Here is a 22,092-nt window from a genome sequence, read left to right as displayed (position 1 = left end):
TTCAATTGTTAAGTATAGAGTATAAGATAATATAAATTTGTATTTTGTATAACAGAATAAAATAGCTAAGTCGTGAGTGCAGAGATAACATACCGAATCTATAACCCTCCTGTGGGTCACCGATATTGTACTGTGGATCGTAAGCCAAAGCACAACCCGATTCTGGTTTTGGTTGCGGTCTTCTGGTGGTGGGTGGTGCACTGGTGAACGGAGCTCGTGTTGTAGTGGGCGGTGCCGCCGGTGTTGATGCTGATGTCGTGCTCTCTTCGGGTACGGATGCAGGACCTGATTCAAACAAATATGTTAACATTGCTTTGGTATTATTTTGGTTATTCTAATTAACTAGACCAAATTTGAATGGGATCACTGTAACCATTGGAATGGAAGGCACCTTTACCTTTCATACTACGGCACCTTTATGCTTGATAAAGGGTTGGTCCCTTTTTTGAAGTTAGTTGAAAAATGAGCAATAAGTACCTCTATCTGTTACACTTCCGCTCTTATCTGGTACATTCTGCACAGCAGTGAGCGTTGGTGTTGGCAGCACGTCCTCCCCGTGCGGTGCTGGCCACGCTGATTGGTCTGAATATTTAATATTTATTAGAGTCAATTTATTTTGATAAATATTTACCATTTAACGTACATTTTATTCATTAACTTAATTTCTATTGTAAAATAAGCAGAATTCAACTGTGTGCCTGAGACGGATTGCCTTACAGACAATGGCTCAATTGTTATGGTAGGTACCTATTTAACAAGAGCGCAATAACTATTAACGACTTCAGGTATACCTGGTATTTCTTAGAAATTTGGACACAGTTAAGTAAAAATATTATGAAAGAATAACAAGAATGGATTATATTGTATCCTACAATTATGAGAGGCGCCCGGAAAACAGCTGAGACGTAATCTTTTGCTTTCTTGTTAGTCCTATAACCAACTGTAATGCACTTCTAATCCGATGTAATGTGATAGAAGAAGCAATAAACGTTTATTTATTTATTTAACTTAGATTTTTTACCTGGCGGCACGCCGCCCGTCGTGGTGGTGGTGCCACAGCGGCCAAAGGTGACGCTGTGGTTTGTGAACGGCTCGAGCAGGTTGAGCACGCGGCCGTTGAGCGTGGCGTCCGCTATGCAGCCACGGAACGGCTGCTTGGAGCCCACCTTGCCGCCCACCACGTAGCCAGGCTGCACGCCGCCCATGAACAGCACGCCGTCCAGGATGTGGAGTGGCGCTGGTGCTGTGTCCGTGCTAGAATTCCAATAGGTATTATGAGTGCTGAAGAATTAGGAAGCAGGGGAGATACCGTGACGTCTTCGAGTAGTGCGTAGTTAGTGATGGCGCTAGGCAGTCATACAGATCACACACATAAATGTAATTAGTGTCCAAAATTACCTGAAATAGTCGAAATCGTCGACCACCAGTCGCAGCGCCTTGTTGCTGTGCGTGACGGTGACGACGTGCCACTGCGAGTCGTTGTACGTGCTGATGCCTGTGTCGAGGCGCTCGCGTTGACTCATTAGTACTAGACTTCCTGTAATTGTAATATTGGCTTAGTACAACGGTGGTAAGTAGGTATTTTATAATTGAAATAAATTGTAATATAGCTATATAAAATACTAGGTTTCCGCCCGCGGCTTCGCCCGCGCAGTCAAAGAAAAACCCGCATAGTTCCCGTTCCCGTGGGATATCCGGGATTGCGTCATTTTCCCGGGATAAAAAGTAGCCTATGTCCTTTCTCGGGTATCAAAATATTTTAGAGACACAACTTTTGTACTTACTACTTTCACATAATTACATTACCTTTAATAAGTGACAAGGATATACTATCAGGCATAGTATTGGTCTGCATTCTGCTCAAATAGAGGAAGAGCAAGCCGTCGGGACTCGACGTCTTGAATTTAAGCGTGAGCTGCAAGTTCTCTGTCGTTATGTCCACGAAGCGCAGGAAACTGTCCTCGCCGGATAGTGACACCAGTGATGCGAACTGGGTAATCACATAGTAAATAGTTTCAGTAAAAGTCAATCGTCAAATTGCAGTTTCAGATGATTAAGATGTATTTAATACCATATTTTAATTACATAAAAATTTATTATTGCCGTGATTCAAAAATATAGACGTTAAATTTACTTAAAGCACTTAAAGAATTAATACAATTTCAGTAAACTTATAATAATGAATTTTAAATAGTTACCTGGCATCCGTATGCAATACCGACGGACTCCACGTTATCACTTAAATCTATGTTGATTCCATCTATGCTGATTTGCCTGATACAACCGTCGAAGCCCTTGTCTGTTACTTGTATTATTCCCTTATTATTTCCACCAAAGTTCATTGTATCCAGCGCTGGTATTTCTTTAACTTCCGAGCTTGACGCCATCTTTAATATCTCGTTATCTACTTTTAGGGAACATGAGCTGAAGTATCTCGCAGCGTCCAGTCTGTGCCATTTACCGTCGTTGTAGGTCTTTGTGGTACCGAGTATGACCATGTCGTCAGTATTTCCGAGTGATACCTATTACCAATAAGTTAAATATTAGTTAAATCCACTTAGAGATATATTTTACGATAAATAATTGGTTTAGTGAATTTTTAATATTGCAAAAAGGTTCAGGTATCTCGGTCAACCAAATATTTAAAATTTTATTTAAGTCATTTGTTTGTAGTTCAATTATTTTAGTGAGTTTAATCCGGAAAAATTCACGAAAAAATCATACCTGCAAGTAAACCCGTCCATCTTGCATCTGTAGCGAGAAGAAGTGTTTATTTTCTCCAACGAGGTAGATAAGTCCATCCGCAGCATAAGTTCTGAAGAACAAGAACACTTGGTTCTTCTGTGGTCCAAGGTAACCGCGTCCCGGCATCGTCACATGCGATTTGCCGTTGAAGCGATACTCTTGTGGTCCGGACTGAGATGTTATTAACTTGTCCCTGAAAACAGTACATTTTCTTCATATTGCACAGGAACACTTCATATTATCACAACTCCAATTCATAAACTTATGTAAGTGGAATAGATTTTTTTGAAAAAAATAAGACAAAAGAACTGATTTCGTCTTTGAATAGAAATATATACTTTAAAGTACACACGAGATAAATTTATATGTATTTATATGTACCTTTGTCTTGCGCCCTTGAGGTTGGCGGCAGTGCGGAAGTTCCACAAACCAACAGGAGTATCTCCAATCATGAGCTCCTCGATTTGTCCTTCGAATGCTGGGAAACTAACGCCTTGCAATTTTGCGTCTGAAGGAACTCCTCCCACATATAGTTTGGACTTCTGTCGGTCGAGATTGAATATTGTGTGTTGTCCGGGAAGTACGGCTTCCTTTACGTGCACGCTATCTGATCCATTGTCTAAGCTCTCCCGAATCGACAGTTTCACATTACGGCCAACTCTGAATTTAATGAAAAAATTAAATATGTCATAAAAATTGTTACAATACATGAAGAACATTGAAAACTAAACAAAAAATCTTACCTGTCCACAATTACTTGGTACCATCTATTGTCAGCAACAAATTTGTCGCTACCAATTCTAGCGGGTTCTCTGCCAGATTCTGCACTGTCTCCAATATCCATGACAAGGTAAGGATATCCATTTTGAACACCGACAACCATGAAGTCATCCTGTGTATAATATATAATTAGTAGTTTACTAATTTATGATTAAGTTAAATTATATCATCTGCATCCCTAAGACGAAATAAATTATATTATTTATTTTATATATAAATTTTTGAAATGCTTTTATCGCGTGTCACACTTACAGATTTAGTACGTCTTAACATGGTGTCCTTCGGGTTGCCGAGGTAGAGGATGAAGCCGTTCTTCTCCTTTGTGCGGAAGTACGCAGACACGTGCGTGGAGGTGGACATCTCGTCCACGGTGTCCGGGAGCCGCGGCTGCAGCGTGGACCAGCGGTCAAACGTCACTCCCACGGGGATGCGGTTTGCGACTGTGCGAGCCTGGAAGAGAGGTTCAAATGTAATGAAACGCGCTCTGTCTTAGGTCATATCTTAGCTTACCATCAGACGAGATCGACACAATTACTTGATTCATATAACAACCAAATATCAAGGCAATTTTTAAGTCTAATGTTTCTGTAAATCGAGATTTATCAACACCAACATCACTTTTTACCTGTTCAATTAACTCTCGCAGCTTTTGTAACTTTTCATCAGCCTCTTTGCGTCGATCCTCTAAGCTCTCTTGTTGCATTTTCACCGTGCGGTATGTGGACTCAATATTTGGATTCATTGTTCCGATATCGCTTACTGTAAATACAATTAATATATTAGAATATTACTATCATATTTCACCAATACTGTACATATAATATATTGTTTGTAATAAACAACAGCTTACCCAGGTTTTGTCCGTTCAACATCATTTTTTGCGCATCGTCAGCTAATTTAGGTAAGGTTTGCGCCCATTCTTTGCTGGCTGCAAGGTCGTTGCCAAGTGCCGACATTATGTTCACAGTCGATTGTACAGTTGCTGCCACTGTGTCCGCTTTGTCTGTTTCCTCTCCTAAAGATGTGTGTGGCGCTTTGGGTAAGGCCCTAAAATGTATTTCATAATTAATAAAAGTTTAAAGTTTTAAGTTGAGAAAAAAATATGATATGTAACCTGTGTTAAGAGAGATAGATTTTTTCGTTGGATAAATAAAAGGGATGGAGATAAAATATTTTCACAAGTCTAAATGAAGTCATTATATTGATGCTCACAGTTGTATCGCATGGTCTTCATCATCAGCATAGCTAAGGGTTGCAGTAGCATCCTTCAGTTTCTTTTCAGCAAGTGTTAGGTTTGGTCTCAAAACTTGTTCTACCATCAGAAGAGCTTCTGATGCGCTCTTTGACAAAGTCAGAGAACGATCGCGCGCTGGCACCACTCGGTCATTCAAATCAGTGTTCTGAAAAAAAAAGATTATAATCCGTTAAAAAATTGGAGCTGTAATCATAACTCAACTCTCACAACTCAATCAAAATAATATAATAATACATGTCATATTTACTTACAATATTATTAACAGTGTCCATAGCTTCTCCTGCATCATCGGCGGCTTTCTTAGCATCTCCGATCTCTTGAACAATAGACGAGTAAGCCGAAGCGGCGCTGTATGCGTGTTGCGTGCGAGTGTTGTTGTTTTCTCTCTCCGCTAAAGCGCGGAGGTTGTCCGCCTGAAACATTTTTTTAAATTTAGTCCTATTCTTTTAGGATCTGATTTAGAACTAGAAAAATAAGTTTCGTTTCTTCTAAAAATTACTGTTTCAATAACCTAAATGGCGAGAAACCAGAGGATCCATTTATAAATAAAGCAAAAATATTATTGTCTTACCCTTTTCCTTAAACCACTAGCATGGCTCAAAGCTACATCAGTCAAATTCGCGAGTTCGGGCAATTCGTCACCGATTGATTCTAAATTATCTTCCATTATCTCGTTGGTATTGTTCAAATCTTCTAGAACTGCTGTCAAGTTTTGAACAATTCCATTCGCAATTGTATTGTAATAGGTGGCATTGTTTATGTCAATAGCGGCATCTATGAGATCCTTCATTGCAGCACTGTTCAATTTTGTGACTGACATCACTTTATTTCCAAATTTGGATTGCCTGAAATAAATTTTCTGTGTTAATTTACATTGTTTAAACTAGGCTGTAATACATTTAAATAATATGCAAATAGGCTTACTTGTTTTTCTCATTTAATTTTTCTGCCTCTGATGCCTTTTGTTGTGCTATATCTGTGTATTCCAACATTTCATCCAATTTTTCCTTGAGCTCATTCGTTGCGTTGACAAGTTTTGTAAACTCCTGTGTCAGAATGCATATCACTTATGAATAAATGAAGATATAATATTATTAATTATTTTACAAAAATCGTTTTAGCAATTACCTTAACTTGATCATTCACTGGTTCGACGAATACGTTCATTCTTTCAATTTGATCAGTAGCATTTGTGAAAGCACTTAACGCTTGTTCTTCTTTCGGTTTTAGATCTTTGTCTGTAGAAAAAAAACATACCGGTTAGAAATTTACAATTATTTATATTAAATGCAATAAATTTTTTTAGAGATCTTGGACACGGGGAGAGATTTTACATGCTCATACAAAATTGTTATTTTTAACTATCTCCACCTATTTCTGTGTAAAAGAATACGCGCTCTTAATGACTGCATTTGTTATTTAAAGTAAAATGCAATTAAGATTTAAGAGAACACAATCTTTAACCAGATTTACTTTCAGGATAGGATAAATGACAATACACATGGATAAACTATAATCTTTGATTCCCTTATCTTGATGCCTTAAGCCATCATCAAGATTAAAAATTAAGGAATTAAACCAACGAATTATTTTTTGTGGCTGGTTATATTTTTGGTTCCTACCCGCAATGTCACTCTTAATTTGGCGCGCTTCAGTAAGAGCGCTGTCCACTTTCGGTTGCTGACTCAACTCGAGGCCGGTTGCAATTTCTGCGACATGCGCCACCAACTGCTTGGCCTTATCGCTGTGTTGCCGCACTTGAGATAACACATTGTCAGCATCCGCTGCGAGATCGGCCGCTCTTGTTATTTGTTTGTCGCTGTCTGTTGCCGCGAATTCCGCCTGACGAAAAAAAAAATATTAGGTTATGTTATTGAGTTTTGTGAGTAGCGTTTTAAAGAGAAAGCGTATTTTTGTAAATATTCAATAAAAACTTACGGAGCGTAAGAGGTTTTTGGCACTGTTCTCTAACGTTTTAACTCTAGACGTAACTTCGTCCACATCAACATTTTTCAATTCAGCTAGCCTCGGTCTTAATTGCTCTGTTTGATTCGCAATATAATTAAGGCGTTGTGTTGTAAAGAATGAATCCGCTTTGTCCTGTGAAGGAAGTTATTAATAAATTAATGTATATTTATATTTTATATTTATACATTATATTGTTTATACGAGTTGAAGTTTACCTTAAATTCGATAGTTTCATTGGCCAATAAATCTCGCATGTCCTCTACGGAAGTTAAGAGTGCATCCGTACAAGAGTCACATTCCAAGCATCCTTGTTGAGGTATTAGCACCCATCTGAATACAAAATCATATTTTATATTCAAGATTCTTTACCTGCTCAAATTCCATCAGCAAAAAATTAAATTTTTAACATCGTACAACCACAGATTAGCTTTAAATGGAAAGTCTAAAACATCGGTTTTGTTATTTAAAATTGTAAATGTATGTCAGAATCGTATAAGTGTAGATGTAGATTTAAATAACATAAAAAAATTGAATGTGCGAACCTCTCTGGACAACGGTCGCATTTCTCGCCGACGACGCCGGGCAGGCACTCGCACTGGCCCGTGGCGCTGCACATGAAGCCCACCGAGTAGCCCGTGTTACAGTTGCAGTCTGAGGCATTCAATTGTTGTTTCATTTATATCGATATAAATAATAAAATAATATTTTTAGACAATATTTTTAATACATTTTTGTTACCAAATTCTGAGGACATTATAATTTATTATTGTAGGTACGTTATATTAATTAAATTTTTTGATTACTGATTAATAATACGCGAATAAAGCTGTACTTACGAACGCATCCTTCTTTGGTGTAATTCCAATAACCAGCTGCACATTGATCGCAATGCCTTCCTGTTACTCCCTTAGCACATCTAAAGAAAATAAAAAAAGATATAAATTAATGATTTGATATTTAGGAACATTTGCGACCTGAGTTTGTTAATATATCACTTTCTGTTTATTTGCATTGCTCTACGTCATATATGTGAAGCATCGACTCACTTGTAAGTACCTACTCTTCTATGGTGATTATATGTGAAGCAACTTGCACTCTCCTGTACTCATTATGATAAATGTGAAGCAACAACTCACTTGCACTCGTCTGTCCTGATTATAAGTAAACCATCAACTCACTGGAACTCTCTTGTACTCATTACTATATACGTGAACCATCAACTCACTTGCACTCTCTTGTACTAATTATTATATATTAGCTATGCCCCGCGATATCACCCGAATTGATCCGCTCCTGTTGGTCTTAGCGTGATGATATATAATTAATCTATAGCGTTCTTCGATAAATGGGATATCTAACACCGAAAGAATTTCTCAAATCGGACCAGTAGTTCCTGAGATTAGCGCGTTCAAACAAACTCTTCAGCTTTATAATATAAGTATAGAAGTCATTGAGATAATATTACTTCGTATGGAGGAGACACCACGAACAAAATCTGTGCGCCATTTTTTTGCTCTAACTAAGTTTTAAAAATTATTATCTAGTTAGGTACTTACCGATGAAAGTTATTTCTTTGCACTTTTCCGTATTATTTGTATTATTTGTGCAATATCGTAACACACACGAAGGCATATTTGATGCGTTTCACTTTAAAACCATTAAAAAAAACCGCTCAACATACGCCATATGGCGTATGTTGAGCGAAACATAAGTGATGTAGGCGGTGTCGTCTCTATATATGTATATCTCAATGATAGAAGCAATGATAAAGCATCAACTCACTTGCACTGTCCCGTAGCCTCGTCACACTGCGAGGCGGTGCTGGCGAGCGCGCAGTCGCAGGGCTCGCAGCCGCGGCCGGTGGCGAGGCCCCAGTGGTCGGGCTCGCAGCGGTCGCAGTGCTCGCCCTGCACACCGCGCCGGCACACGCACGTGCCGGTGCTCGGGTCGCAGCGCTCCATACCGAACTCGTCGCACACACAAGCTGTAAAGTATTTGAACTCAAATTGACGTCCATTTATTTATTTATCTTAGAATTTCCGACTAGGATACAGATTACATTTATTACATCTTATTTAAGTACATGATCTATTGCACCTTTAAATATAGGAAATTACTATGTCCCTAAATTCCTATTCAGATTATTATTGTTCTCGTAACTATTAATTAGTTGCTGTAATTTAGCTTGTCTAAATCAAATCATATAAATAAATACGATTTTTAATGAAACACAAGTTACTGACTCTTTTATTTGAAAGGAAAGGAGACTTAGCTGAGAGAGCCACACTCACCAGTACAATTCTTGGAGAAGATAGCGTCACCGAAGAAGCCGGGGGCGCACAGGTTGCACGCAGCGCCGGCGGTATTGTTGACGCACTTGAGGCAGTCGCCCGTGATGCTGTCGCACGAGCTGGGGTCGTCTGTGTTGATGTTGCCGGAGCAGTTGCATGGCTTGCAGTAGTCACCTGTATCGCAAATGTGCAACTAATCATAGCCTACTTTTTGACTTATTGAGGTTATATAAAAAATGTTTCGTTTTCAGGATTACGAAGAGCAAAATATTATATAACGAGAATAATCTCGTCATCAATGTTACGAGTGTTAGGCTCTAGGGATACACTCGAAAAACATAACCCTATTTTTGTTGCAGTCGAGAAATAAAAAGAGATTGAAAGAAATTCACTTGTATTTCTTAAAACAAGAGTAGAAGCACACTTCGCTTCGCATATGAGGCGTGCAATAACTATTTAACATTACCTATATCTTCAGGTACGCCGTAGTAACCAGCGGCACAGTATTCGCAACGAGCACCACCATATCCCGGCTTGCATACACAGGATATCAGCGATCCATTTTCACTCAAGTCACAGCCAATAGCGAAGCTAAGGGAACATGTTAGTTATTAAATATATGTTTTTTTTATGAATAAAGTATTGCAAAGACTTAAATATCAAGCTGTAAATATCTATTGAACATGCAAAATTACCAATAAAATATTTGGAGTATGGATGAAAATATTTGGAGTATGGATGAAAAAATGATGAAAATGAATCCTTACTTATTTGAAACATATGGCATTGGGCAGGCGCAAATAAGACAGTCCCGCGGAGTTCCAACCGTAGCATCTCCGTGGTAACCCGGGATACATTGCTCGCAGTGCTCTCCCATTGTGTTATCCGTACATTCCTGCATTTATTTCACATTTTTATAAATAATAATTATTTTTTATTATAAGCAACAATGCAACATTACATTAATTCTAATGAGCTGTTCAAAATTATAACTACTGTTCATTTTACTTACCAAGCAAATTCCAGTATTGACGTCACATTCCTTTGAGTGGCCATGACACTGGCAGGGAACGCAAAAGCCTGCGTGAGGTCCGGTACTGAGACGGTAGTATCCTTCAGCGCATTGTTCACAAGACAATCCTCGATACGCTTTAGGACACTGACACTCTTCTATGGAGGACGCCCTTCTGTTGCCCTCTCCGTATTCTTCCACACCGTAGTCCAATGTTACGCCAATAAGTCTGTGAAATATTTGTTAATTAGGTATAAACTAATTACTCATGAATAAAATAAAGTTATGTATTGTATCAAAAAAACAGAACAGACATTAAATAAAACGGAAGCTAGATGATAAAAGAATTGTTAAATTCTCAGCAAAGGACGACAATTGTTAATGACAATCATCTATAAATTTCTTACCTGGTGGTTATGGCTTCATGCCAGTACGTAGCTCTGATGTATATACTTGTGACATTGACCAACACATTCATGAACTGGTCTCTAGTGACCGCTGAACCGTCTATGTTAGTGAACTCGTCTTCAGATATCCTGACGCTGTGGAGCCAGTTTTCCAGAGAAGGCGGTTGTTCAACGCTGTTGTGTACGATGTAGCCGTTAGCCCCGCCAATGATGACGTCAGCAGCCGCAATGGCGTGCCCGTCCTCTCGACTCGTGTAGAAGATGGAGTATGTTAGATACCCACCGTACGAAGTGAGACGTTTACCTAGGAATAACATTGAGACATTGTTAATGTTTTGTGAAAAATACATACATACATTAAAAAAAAAGACGGGTTGCACTCCGGGAGTGCCGGCAGACGTGAAAACTTGATTATTAACGTTCAGCATGTTTGATATTTTGGAATGGTATCCGTCTTACGCATGGAATAAAAAAAAAAAACATCCGTCTTACGCTTTTTCGATCAGGCCACGTGTCCTGACGCGTGTTTAAGATTTTATACCCAACGCCGCTAAAGAAGTTTTCACTTCAAAAATCCTGGAGTTGTTAAAATTATGCAAAGAAGTTTATACCAAGATAGTAATCGGGTGCTCCAAAATAGACGACTTTCTGTGTCCCGTCCTCATTGCTAACCAGTTCTGCACCAATAACGGAATCGTTGAGAACCGTTGGTGCCACTGTAATCGGGAATATGTTGAGGGTTCGGTTAGCTTCCACGTTCACGAGGTACCAGTCTGACATGCCGTTGATCTGCAAATTATTAACAAAATTAAGTAATTATAAAATATTAGCACGCTAGCTCAAATCAAAGCTGTTAAAGATAATGTTTTCATACTTCGGCCCAACTCATGTAAGAGCTGCTGCATCGGGTTGTTTTTCCAAAGCAATAGCATTTAGTACAACCTTCGGGGTTGTCTGACTGCAGATTGAAGTATTCTTCTTTACATGTATTGCAAGCCTAGAAAAGAACAAAGATCATTAAATCATAATAATTTTGAAGAGTCACAATAATATTATGATATAGTGAATTTGTAAGACAAAAAATTTAGTCTGTATACCTGTCCTTTAACATATTTCTTGCAGTAGCACTGCGCAGTGTTCTGGTCGCAGACGTCATCAGTGGTTCCGTCCAGATCGCAAGTACACGGGAAGCAGTCTGGGAACGCGTAATGTCCAGGAACGCAGTGGTCACACACGCGACCGATCACGTTCTCTTTACATCTGAGGATATAGATCAATTTTTAAAAAATTAGACGAGATTTGGGCATGATATCGTGTGTCTTATTAGCCCCAAACTTACGCGCAGTTTCCACTATCGGCCTCGCACTGTAGTTGGTTACCAATGACTCCCAAAGGATTGCAGTTACAGTCGTCACAGCCGCGCTGCACGTCGAAGTTGAAGGTGTATGGTTTGCAGCGGTCACAGTTCTCGCCCTCGACATTCTTTGGGCAGATACATTGACCTTGTGACGAGATACAATGTGTATAAGTAAAGAAAAAAAAAACGGTTGAAATAGGATATAAAATTAGACCAAATTACATAGTTGTGAATTATGGGAGCTGTTAAAAACTTCCAGTAAAAAAGTGACTATATTAGCTTCTAAAACATGTTTGTTTACGTACGATAGAGTAAAACAATGCCCAGTCATAAGGTTATACGAATACGAATCATAAGGTTAAAATGATATATAAACATGAGAGAACAAGGGACGTTGGCTGTCCTAATACTCACCATGGTCATCACAAATGGCAGTAGCGGGGCAATGGCATGGCAGACAGTTGGGGAAACCGTAGTAGCCGGTGCGGCAGGCGCTGCAAGTGCGGCCGATGACGTTAGGTTTGCACGGACACTGCCCGCCGAAGGTCGCGCACTCAAGCTCCGTAGAGCCCATGAAGTCGCAGAGACACGCGAGCGCACCGCTGTTGTACTCGGACGTTATTGAGAACATCGCGTCGCGGCAGAAACCTAGAGGAATGGTGAAAGTTTTAAAGAATTCTTACAAATATGTATTTTCCATAATTAAAAAAATATGGGACAGACATAGATTGAATTCATATAATGCACTGTTTTTTTTACAATTGTTAAAATTTGCATCATGCAGTACGCACCTGTTTCGTTAGGACTAATATAGTAGTGATTCATTGCACATTTTTCAATGAATTCACGAGTGTAATCGACCATGTTAGCTTCTTTAAGCGCGGAGTCAACGAAGTCTGGTTGAGCAACAACCAGAACATAGTCAAGCCAGACGCCTTTGCTGTTACCACCCTAAAAAGATCAAAATCAGTCATATGCACTGTTGAGAAAAATATTATTCTTTTATATCCAGCTGTTTAAGAATAAAATAAATTTAATAAAAAAAGATAAACAAACCTTAAACTGGATAGTAAAGTTTTCAGTAATGACAAACTGAGTGAATCCGTCCGGCAATGTTAAAAGAGCTCTACACCCTGAATTAGAAGGACAGTGTTCTATCGGCAACTTAGCTTCATAATTCTGGCCGTCAGCGAGCAGAGACACGTCGATACTACTCTCTGTAAGCAGAACTTTTGGTGTAAAATACATTTTCACACGTTAAGATAAAAATTGTAAAATGAAGTAGAAATAGGGATGATTTAAAAAAGTCGATGTATGTAGTTAGTGTTAGCTTTCTAATTCATTCATGTAAGTGTACGTATAACCTTAGATAATGAGTAGACAAAGTGTAAGAATATAATTAAACTAGCCGCTCCGCGCGGTTTCACCCCCGTGGCTCCTCTCCTGTTGGTCGTAGCGTGATGGTTTATAGCCTATAGCCTTCCTCGATAAATGAGCTATCTAACACAGAAAGAATTTTTCAAATCGGACCGGTAGTTCCCTAGATTAGCGCGTTCAAACAAACAAACTCTTCAGCTTTATAATATTAGTATAGATTTCAATTTACCTGGATGATTGGGCTGGTAGTAGTGGATAACGAACATATAATTTCCGGGAGATGGAACCTTGGACTCGATTTCGATGTTTTCAGCATCAGGCGTGAGGTACACCACAACGGTTGAGTTGTCCAGGATTTGTGGACGAGTTTCGCGGTCACCACCTCTTCCTGATTCTATTTCAACCTACAAGTGAAGGGTAGATCATTGTCAAATTGGCATAAATTGTATGAAATGCTTAAATGAATCGTATTGAGTAGAAGGAGAATAAAATGCTCATTCACTGTTATGGATATTATTAGTAGTAAGATTTACCTTTTTAGAGTCAACCGCAGCAGAAAATACGGCGGGAATACACTTTTCATCGCGGCGTAAACAGTATGGACGCGGTGTTATATAGTCCAAATGCCATTCTGATTCCGGTATTGCAACTATTGATTTTACTCCCGCCATCGTTCCTGTAGCGCCCTGAAACAATTCACAGTCGTCATATGAATCCATACTAATCTTCTTATATACACACACCGGCACAATTAGCGGAACACAAACCGATGTGCGAGAACATCGTCTGGGATTTGAACGAATGGCAGCAGGTTCTCTTTACTGATGAGTGCAGAGTTCTTTTAAAACACATCGATGGGAGACAGCGAATATGGAGACGCAAAGGAGAACGCCACATACAGTCTAATTTTGAACACACAGTGGCTTATGGTGGCGGCTTGATTATGGTTTGGGGAGGGATATGTTTGGGAGCTCGCACGGAGTTAGTGATAGTCACAGGAGGGACCATGACAGCAGATCGATACATCAGAGACATTTTAGAAGAACATGTTGTACCATTTGCCCCATTTATTGGTGACGACTTTATTCTAATGCAAGATAATGCTCGTGCTCGTAGTGCACAATCGGTACATGCATATCTGTGCCACGTAGGTATACCGGTAATGCAGTGGCCAGCAAATTCCCCCAATATGAATCCAATAGAGCATGTCTGGGACTTGCTAAAAAGAAGGGTTAAATCCAGAATGCCAGCCCCCAACAATCTGAATGAACTTGAAAACGCATTACTTGAGAAGTGGGAGCGGTTGCCTCAAGAAATCATCAATAACATAATCTGTAGCAAGCCCAGACGAATGAAAACCGTAATCAGAGCAAGAGGGGGAAACACTCGATATTAATTTTGCTTTAATTTTATTGTTAAATCATTTAATGCATACTTTTTTTTATTTTTTGTGATGGTTCATAATTATCCAAAAATTTCACTTATTTCAAATTTCTTTATTTTTTCAATAAAAAACAACGAAGACTTTTCAAAGTCGTTGTTAAAAGATGTTAATCAATTTGTTAGTTTGTGTCTAATTACATTTTCGTCAAAAATATGCGTTATTATCTCATAGTCTCACTTTTTTTTCTGTTCCGCTAATTGTGCCGGTGTGTATATAAAAATGAATCGCAAAATGTGTTGGTAAGCGCATAACTCGAGAACGGCTGAACCGATTTGGATAATTCTTTTTTTATTATATTCCTTGAAGTACGAGGATGGTTCTTATGTAGAAAAAACGTAAACATGTACCACGGGCGAAGCCGGGGCGGACCGCTAGTATTATAAATGCAAAAGTAACTCTGTCTGTCTGTTACTCAATCATGCCTTAACTACTGAACCAATTTGCATAAAATTTGGTATAGAGATATTTTGATACCCGAGAAAGGACATAGGCTACTTTTTACACCGGGACATGGGATAGGTTTTATTCCGGAAATCCCACGGGAACGGGAACTATGCGGGTTTTTCTTTGACTGCGCGGGCGTAGCCGCGGTTGGAAAGCTATTACATATTATAATTGTTTGAAAGAAAATAAATTGGTGTTTTCAATTTTCAGTAAATATACACTTACGTTGAGGAAAACGACATTGTTCGCATCTTCGATGTCGAAGACGTATATTTTTGAAAGTTCGTCCAGGACCACTTGTCTACAGGGTGTTGTGAAAGGGCAGTCGTTCAGGTCTACGGAAGCATAGTTCTTCTCTCCATCTCCGGATTGGAAGGTTAGGTCGATGATGCTATTGGGTGAGAACTGGTATGACTCTTCGTTGGTGGCTGCTGCGTGGTTCACTGGTGTGACGTATTCAATGAGCAGGATGTAAGGCCCACTGGGGTCGATCTTCAGGTTGTATTGGAGCTCACTTTCGTTTAATAGAGGAATGTCGTTCGGTCCCGCGTTGTATTCCTTGAGTTGCTGTGAGAGAATTGAGGCAATCAATTTTTTTAAGGTACTTACTTTTTCACGAGTAATACGAATTGACATTAAAATGTGTTTTGATACAATAATGTATTATGTAATATATTTTTTTTTATGTAATACACCCAAGCTTACTATAAAGCAGTAGACAGAGATAAAAAATTAGATTTCAATGATGCTTAAAAAATTTAAATTTTCAAAACATACTGTGTAAATTATAAGTGTGATGACTGAAAGTGGTAGCTTAATTTACGCGGCTGTATTTAAGTAATTACCACAGGGTCAGTAATATATTCATCAGCAGCGGTTATAAGGCCAGACGCATCAGCAGTTGGTTTCCCACTGAGGCTAGGGTAAGCAAAGTGTCTGCATAGTTTCCTGTCTCCAATGATACAAGGCTTGTCGACCACTTTAGTGAGAACTGTGGCCTCGTAGTACGCTTCCGGTATGAGCACGAAGTAATCCTGGAAGAAAGAGTGTTTTAAGATTCGTTTTGTGAATGGGATAATAAGGGAAATTATAATTATAAAACACCACATTTTTCCAAATTATGTATTACTAGCTGCCCCGCGCTGTTTCACCCCCGTAGCTCCACTCCTGTTGGCCGTAGCGTGATGATATATAGCCTACCTTCCTCGATAAATGGGCTATCTATCTAGAATTTTTCAAATCGGACCAGTAGTTCCCGAGATTAGCGCGTTCAAACAAACAAACAAACAAACAAACTCTCTAGCTTTATGATATTATTATAGATAATAACAATATTTATTTGTCTAGTGTCTTTCTATGAATTTAGTTCATTTCGTTAATATTTTCGAACATCATTTTCGTTATTCTTCACGACAAAATATTTATTAAGTGATTAATATTATTAACCAGTAAATACTAACAATCATAATTTCCTTAGTAGTTTTGATGGTGACTGTCCAGTTGCCAGCGTTCATGACGAAAGGCGCTGGTGCGTTGCCTTTTTCCAGTTGCACTGTGATGAGCTGAGGCTGTGTTGTTGGTCGCAAATATACGTTGAATCTGTTTCAATTTAAGTATATCAAATTAAAAAAATAGTCACTATCTCAGAAAGTTATTTTATATAACTTATCGGAAAGTACTGTCAAACGTTTTTTCAGTTACATTTTGTGTCTTATCATCGATTAAGTAGGTATTGGCATTTATAAGTACAACATAATATCAACTGTACTCTGTTTAACTATATTTATAACGGAAAATAATTAAAATCCGTGGTATACATCGCACGTATTCCTTTTAATATCCAACATACCTTTGTTGTGTGTCGAGTACACTTTCAGGTGTAATAACGATGCTTGCGGTGATTGCGTCTTTCAGTGGGTTGGCGTACTTCAGCACCATTCGGTACAGGGACGATTTGTATATTTGCACCACGTTTATTACTTCATTCTGTGGAATATATATTGGTTATTGGGTTAGTTGAGGTGGATAGCTAATCCAACCAATAATAAGCTACCCCATAGCTTATTATTGATTAGATTACCAAGTCATAGCATAGACAAGGAAGGGCAGGGAAAATTCCGTATCATATTAAGGATTAGTAACTATGTTACATTATGTTTATCGAAAATTTGAGAAAGTATTCAAATAGGTTCTCAAAAATTATGTTTGTGTCACATGGTTCTGCCTAGAATTTTGATTACCTGCAATGACGAGAAAACGACGTAGCCCTTCCACGAGTACCCCGGGAACACGTCCTCCGAGCTCCTGTAGCGCACCGGGCCGGAGTTGGTGAGCCCCTCCTCCACCTCGTAGTGGAACTGGTGCAGCGTGGGGAAGTAGTGCGCGCGGATCGGCCGGTCGCAGCGGCGGCCCTCCACGCGCGATTGGCACCGGCACTGTCCTGTGCTCTTGTCGCACGTATTGTCGGTCGAGCCGCCGATGTCGCACTCGCAGGCTGCGGAGTGTCATGTGTCTTGTGATTTTAATAACTTTACTATACTAGCTGTGCCCCGTTTTTACCCGCATTGCTCCACTCATATTGGAGATGATATATAGCTGGCTTCCTCGATAAATGGAATATCGAAAAGTGAAATAATTTTTCAAATCGAGGTTTCTATCCTGACTACTTGATTAACACTGCATACAATATGTATAAGTAACAATAAATAAACTTACCAGTGCAGCCGAACATGTCTTGTGACTGCAGGCTATAGAAGCCGTCCTGGCACTGGTCGCACTGCCGCTCGCCGACGTGCATCTTGCACGTGCACTGCCCGCTGCGCGTGTCGCACGCTCCGAGCCCGCCTAGCGTGCCCGCCAGGTTGCAGTTGCATTCTGGAGGAGAAAGTGTTATATTAATCACAAGTTGACACACGCTATTCGTCTGCTCTCAATACAAAAAATTAACAAAAATAATATTTATGTAAATTTTGTCAATGCTGCTCTGCTTCCATAGGTCGTAGCAGAAACGGCCTTTTGTCTCCACCTCTCTATTAAATACGAAAAGCTTTGTAAAGAACCTTCGGTGTGAAGAATCCGACTCGCACTTGACCGGATTTTTATTCATGAAAAAACATGAGGTCATTAAAAATTTAATCCCTTTAAAAACGACCAAAAAAATAAAATTTTAACTTATGATATTCACCTTCACATCCAGTTGGATTATATTCCTGAAGGTTCCAGAATAATGCTTTACAGTCGTTACAGATGCGGCCTTGTACACGTTCTTTACACTGGCATAGCTCTCCTGCTGGCACTGATCCACATCCTAAAATGAAATTATGATTAATATATAATTAGTACCTACTAAAATCAATTTTCAAACATTTAAAATAATAATAAAGTGTCTATACCTTCGATTACACAATATGTCCATTCAACAATTTTTGCTGGAGTTTAAATAACAGTTAGGACAGTAAAAATAATTAATATCTTACCAGCAAAAGACGCGATGACACCTCTCGGGTCACAATTGCATTCCTCGCACGCGGGGTAGTTGTAGAACTGCTCCTTGCACTTGTCGCACTTAACACCGTCGAAATTTGGCTTGCAGTGGCATTGCCCGGCATCGTCGCACGTTGAGCCGATGGTGCCGGACTCGTCGCAGCTACAGGCTGTAAGGAATTTATTTGACTTACTGGAAGTCGTAATGTTATATGGTGATATTTAGTAGTTTGTATTGACTGTGAATTTAGTATTTACATAGAAGAGCATGAGCAACACTTTCTAGAAGAGCATGAAAATTATATAGCAGTAATGTATAATTGTGTTGTGTTCAAATACGTATATAAATATGAATTTCTTGTACGCGTAAATAATACTTTAAATGTGATAAAATACATACACTAAGATGGTGTGTTTTCCACAGAAATGACATTAGAAAGAAGCAAGCTTACAAACTTTAAAAGTAAATAACGAGTAAAAAAAAGCAGAAAATTATGTATCTAAATTAGCACGGTTCTCGCATAATCCTGATTTTTTTATTATTATAGTTCTATGGAACGCAACATCACAATGTTCCAGTTCAACAGTATCAAAGGGTGACGCACCCAAACAATCCGGGTACTTGTAGTAGCCCGGCGAGCACTGGTCGCACTGCTTGCCGCCAAAGTTGGCGAGGCAGTTGCACTTGCCGTCCGCGGAGCAGCTGGTGGATGAGGAGCCGGTGGGCGAGCAGTTGCAAGGGACGCACGACCGATCGCGACCGCGCACCTCCATGTAGTACCTGTCACAGAGTAAGTACTATACCTCACAGTTGGGGATCAGCTGATGTTCCAAATTAAAAAAAAAATCACATTATTTCATTTGTTGAAAGTGGTTGATATATTAAATAACAGATTATATTCAAGTAAAACATCAATTGTTATTTGATGATAATCTAGTACGAAATCTATCTTTAAATTATTCTCATTCTGAAGTAGGTGTATGGTTTAGGCACTCACTGATAAGAACCATTTAATATAACCTATGTAAACTTACCCAGACAAACATTGATCGCAACGGGAACCACCGAATCCAACTTTGCAGATACATTGACCGGTGACGTCATCACAAATGTTTGGCTCAGTACCACTCGTGTCACAGTTGCAATCTAAAAAACCCAAAAAAGTATTGAACAGTTCTTATATAAGTATTGATTATGGTCAAAACATGAATAAATATTAATAAAGTATATAATATACGTACGTTTGCATGTAGGGTAATTGTAGTAGCCAGCTTCACATTGGTTACAGGTGCGTCCACTGTATTTGCTCTTACACGTACAGTTGCCGCTGTCCTTATCGCAAACTTGTGATACTGATCCCACGGAGTTACATTCGCAGTCTGTTACAGAAAAATTGTGTGATAAGCACAGAATACTATAGGAAGCTTTTGGTTTGCCTTTACTATTAGCCTATGGGTAAATAAATAGTACAGTAGTTTATTAATGACACACGAACGTTAACTTCAAGTACTCAATTCAGAAACCGGTAATGTCCAAATTACATTTCTTCTTAAATTTGGGATACATGCGGATTTAATTAAACAAAAAAATATGAAATTGCTTAGGTATATTAATAATAATTTCACAAATAAAATAGTTCACTTACTTTTACATTCAGGCGAGTAATATCCATCCGCGCATATCTCGCACGACTTGCCAGCGTAGTTGAATTTGCAAGGACACTGTCACAAAACAAAATAATGCTATGATTATAAGAACAAAACAAAAACGTATAGTTTTAAGGACATTAAACTATTGAACCCTCATAGGAGGCCCGTGTCCCAGCAGTGGGAACATATAATATGGGCTGATGATGATGAAACTATTGAATCCCAAATGTCTACTAATCTACTCACGACACCATCAGTAGGAGTGCAGTGCTGGCCCTCAGTGCCGTTCAGGTTGCACGTGCAAGGCTTGCAGTCCGGATAGTCGAAGTAGCCAAACGCGCACGAGTCGCAGTCTGGTGGGTTGAACTCGCGCCGGCACTCGCAACGCCCGGTCTCTTCTTCGCAGTTGCCAGTCGAGTAGTGGAGGTCGCAGTTACACGCTGTATTGTGTATTTTGAAAAAAGAAGGAACTTTAACTCACACAACAAATGATAAAAAATAAAAATATTAGAAATAATTCATGATAAATTAATATATTTGATAATATTTAGTTTGTTAGTATAATTATATTTTTTTCTCTCTTACTTACGTTGGCAAACATCAATTTCATCCCATTTCTTTCCATAAGGTCTGTAGAATGTAGGCTTGCACTTGTTACAGTTAATACCCTCTGTATTGTCTTGACAGTTCTTACAAACTCCACCACCTTCATAGCGGCCATGTATGTCCAGAGACAGTCGCTTTTCATCAACTTCTGGGTCAAATTCGCACTCAGTCGTGTGGTTGTGGCAATTGCAAGCTAAAAATTAATTAGAGATACATCATTACGATCAGTTTATAAATGTTCACACTGCGGTGACAAAGACCTCCACGCTGACCAATTAATGTGAGGTACAAAAAAGACGCAAATTTTTCTGATCACTCCTTTAAATTGTGCACATTTTAAATAACTAAATTCCCATAAAGAAGTTTTGTTTAATTTTATGGTTCTCTTGGTTCTCATCTCACATTCCTAAAATGAAAATACGTTCAACGTCTATTCACTAACGCGAAATATATGATGGGCCCTCTACATAATGGGCAGCGTTGGCCCGACAAATGATTGTCGATATTTGCCGCCATTACGACGATCATGAAAAAACATCTACAATGACGACCGAACATAGAAATTTAGGACCGTGAGTGCCTCTACTTGTCTAACGCTGCCCATTGTATAGAGGTCGCATAACGAACTTACGTTCACAAGCAAAACGGTCCCAATGCTGCGAAATGCGCCACTTCTTCTGTTCGAAGCCGGGGCAGCAGGCCGCGCACTGCGGGCCGCACGTGTTGTGCTGGCAGCGGCACACGAGGATGCTGGCGTCGCTGCCCGGCACCGCGGGGTCGCAGTTGTCAGCGTGCCCGTTGCACATGCAGCGACCGCCGATACTGATGTCCTTTATGCTGTAGAAGTACTGCGGGGTGCGAAGGTTACCGTTTCAAAGACAGAAAGAGAGAAAATACTTTAATTAAAACAAGTTAAAAGGACCGCGTGAGGCACAGTTTGTTTTCCTCTCAGTGATATGGCAATCGTAATACATTGAAGTGCAAAAGAAATGTTTGGACTCATTAGTAGGTACCTACATTTACAACAAGATGGCGAAAAAATGTAAGTAACACGACTTTCTTTATTATATTGAGATTATGCAGATAACTTACTCTTCTAGTTACTGTAGGATCCTGCCTTGCTACAGACATCAGATGACCCAATAAGTTCTTGGTCCGCAGCAAACGTAGCCTAACATTGGTTGCTCTAGTCCATTCTTGTAATATTGATGAATTGAAATATTTGTTTGCTGATGGCCGATAGTTCAATAATGATATGGGTATCTAAAAAAAA

The 22,092-nt window shown here is 39.2% G+C and overlaps 1 protein-coding gene across 1 annotated transcript in view; it reads right to left on the bottom strand.

Annotated features, from left to right (window-relative positions):
* LanA (laminin subunit alpha) overlaps positions 1–22,092 on the bottom strand; it is a 28,574-nt gene that overhangs the window by 2,644 nt on the left and 3,838 nt on the right. Inside the window, exons 5-57 of the mRNA XM_090102773.1 lie at positions 21,912–22,082; positions 21,451–21,667; positions 20,803–21,012; positions 20,460–20,653; positions 20,210–20,285; positions 19,806–19,943; positions 19,599–19,710; positions 19,169–19,344; positions 18,557–18,733; positions 18,265–18,387; positions 17,796–17,954; positions 17,321–17,574; positions 16,930–17,066; positions 16,541–16,679; positions 15,926–16,114; positions 15,306–15,647; positions 13,726–13,878; positions 13,422–13,596; positions 12,872–13,032; positions 12,607–12,766; positions 12,230–12,463; positions 11,798–11,960; positions 11,556–11,718; positions 11,333–11,455; positions 11,070–11,247; positions 10,459–10,762; positions 10,052–10,280; positions 9,807–9,934; positions 9,506–9,630; positions 9,040–9,213; positions 8,531–8,732; positions 7,585–7,664; positions 7,291–7,399; positions 6,964–7,078; positions 6,719–6,880; positions 6,403–6,622; positions 5,909–6,018; positions 5,705–5,826; positions 5,352–5,625; positions 5,032–5,193; positions 4,738–4,925; positions 4,376–4,572; positions 4,151–4,284; positions 3,778–3,975; positions 3,489–3,637; positions 3,127–3,405; positions 2,725–2,938; positions 2,199–2,522; positions 1,807–1,990; positions 1,399–1,537; positions 1,022–1,254; positions 478–582; positions 94–285 (exon numbers count right to left, since the gene is read on the bottom strand). Of these exons, the coding sequence (XP_089958899.1) occupies positions 94–285; positions 478–582; positions 1,022–1,254; positions 1,399–1,537; positions 1,807–1,990; positions 2,199–2,522; positions 2,725–2,938; positions 3,127–3,405; positions 3,489–3,637; positions 3,778–3,975; positions 4,151–4,284; positions 4,376–4,572; positions 4,738–4,925; positions 5,032–5,193; positions 5,352–5,625; positions 5,705–5,826; positions 5,909–6,018; positions 6,403–6,622; positions 6,719–6,880; positions 6,964–7,078; positions 7,291–7,399; positions 7,585–7,664; positions 8,531–8,732; positions 9,040–9,213; positions 9,506–9,630; positions 9,807–9,934; positions 10,052–10,280; positions 10,459–10,762; positions 11,070–11,247; positions 11,333–11,455; positions 11,556–11,718; positions 11,798–11,960; positions 12,230–12,463; positions 12,607–12,766; positions 12,872–13,032; positions 13,422–13,596; positions 13,726–13,878; positions 15,306–15,647; positions 15,926–16,114; positions 16,541–16,679; positions 16,930–17,066; positions 17,321–17,574; positions 17,796–17,954; positions 18,265–18,387; positions 18,557–18,733; positions 19,169–19,344; positions 19,599–19,710; positions 19,806–19,943; positions 20,210–20,285; positions 20,460–20,653; positions 20,803–21,012; positions 21,451–21,667; positions 21,912–22,082 (9,376 nt within the window). The remainder of the gene's footprint in view (positions 1–93; positions 286–477; positions 583–1,021; positions 1,255–1,398; positions 1,538–1,806; positions 1,991–2,198; positions 2,523–2,724; positions 2,939–3,126; positions 3,406–3,488; positions 3,638–3,777; positions 3,976–4,150; positions 4,285–4,375; positions 4,573–4,737; positions 4,926–5,031; positions 5,194–5,351; positions 5,626–5,704; positions 5,827–5,908; positions 6,019–6,402; positions 6,623–6,718; positions 6,881–6,963; positions 7,079–7,290; positions 7,400–7,584; positions 7,665–8,530; positions 8,733–9,039; positions 9,214–9,505; positions 9,631–9,806; positions 9,935–10,051; positions 10,281–10,458; positions 10,763–11,069; positions 11,248–11,332; positions 11,456–11,555; positions 11,719–11,797; positions 11,961–12,229; positions 12,464–12,606; positions 12,767–12,871; positions 13,033–13,421; positions 13,597–13,725; positions 13,879–15,305; positions 15,648–15,925; positions 16,115–16,540; positions 16,680–16,929; positions 17,067–17,320; positions 17,575–17,795; positions 17,955–18,264; positions 18,388–18,556; positions 18,734–19,168; positions 19,345–19,598; positions 19,711–19,805; positions 19,944–20,209; positions 20,286–20,459; positions 20,654–20,802; positions 21,013–21,450; positions 21,668–21,911; positions 22,083–22,092) is intronic.

The sequence above is a fragment of the Colias eurytheme genome, chromosome 1 (genome assembly GCF_061535395.1).
Source record: "Colias eurytheme isolate Ceu_HAF_F1 chromosome 1, ilColEury1 Martin Lab GWU primary, whole genome shotgun sequence".
In the NCBI taxonomy this organism is placed as follows: domain Eukaryota; kingdom Metazoa; phylum Arthropoda; class Insecta; order Lepidoptera; family Pieridae; genus Colias; species Colias eurytheme.
The sequence above is the reverse complement of the archived record's forward strand: the minus strand, read 5'-3'. Positions and strand labels throughout refer to the sequence as shown.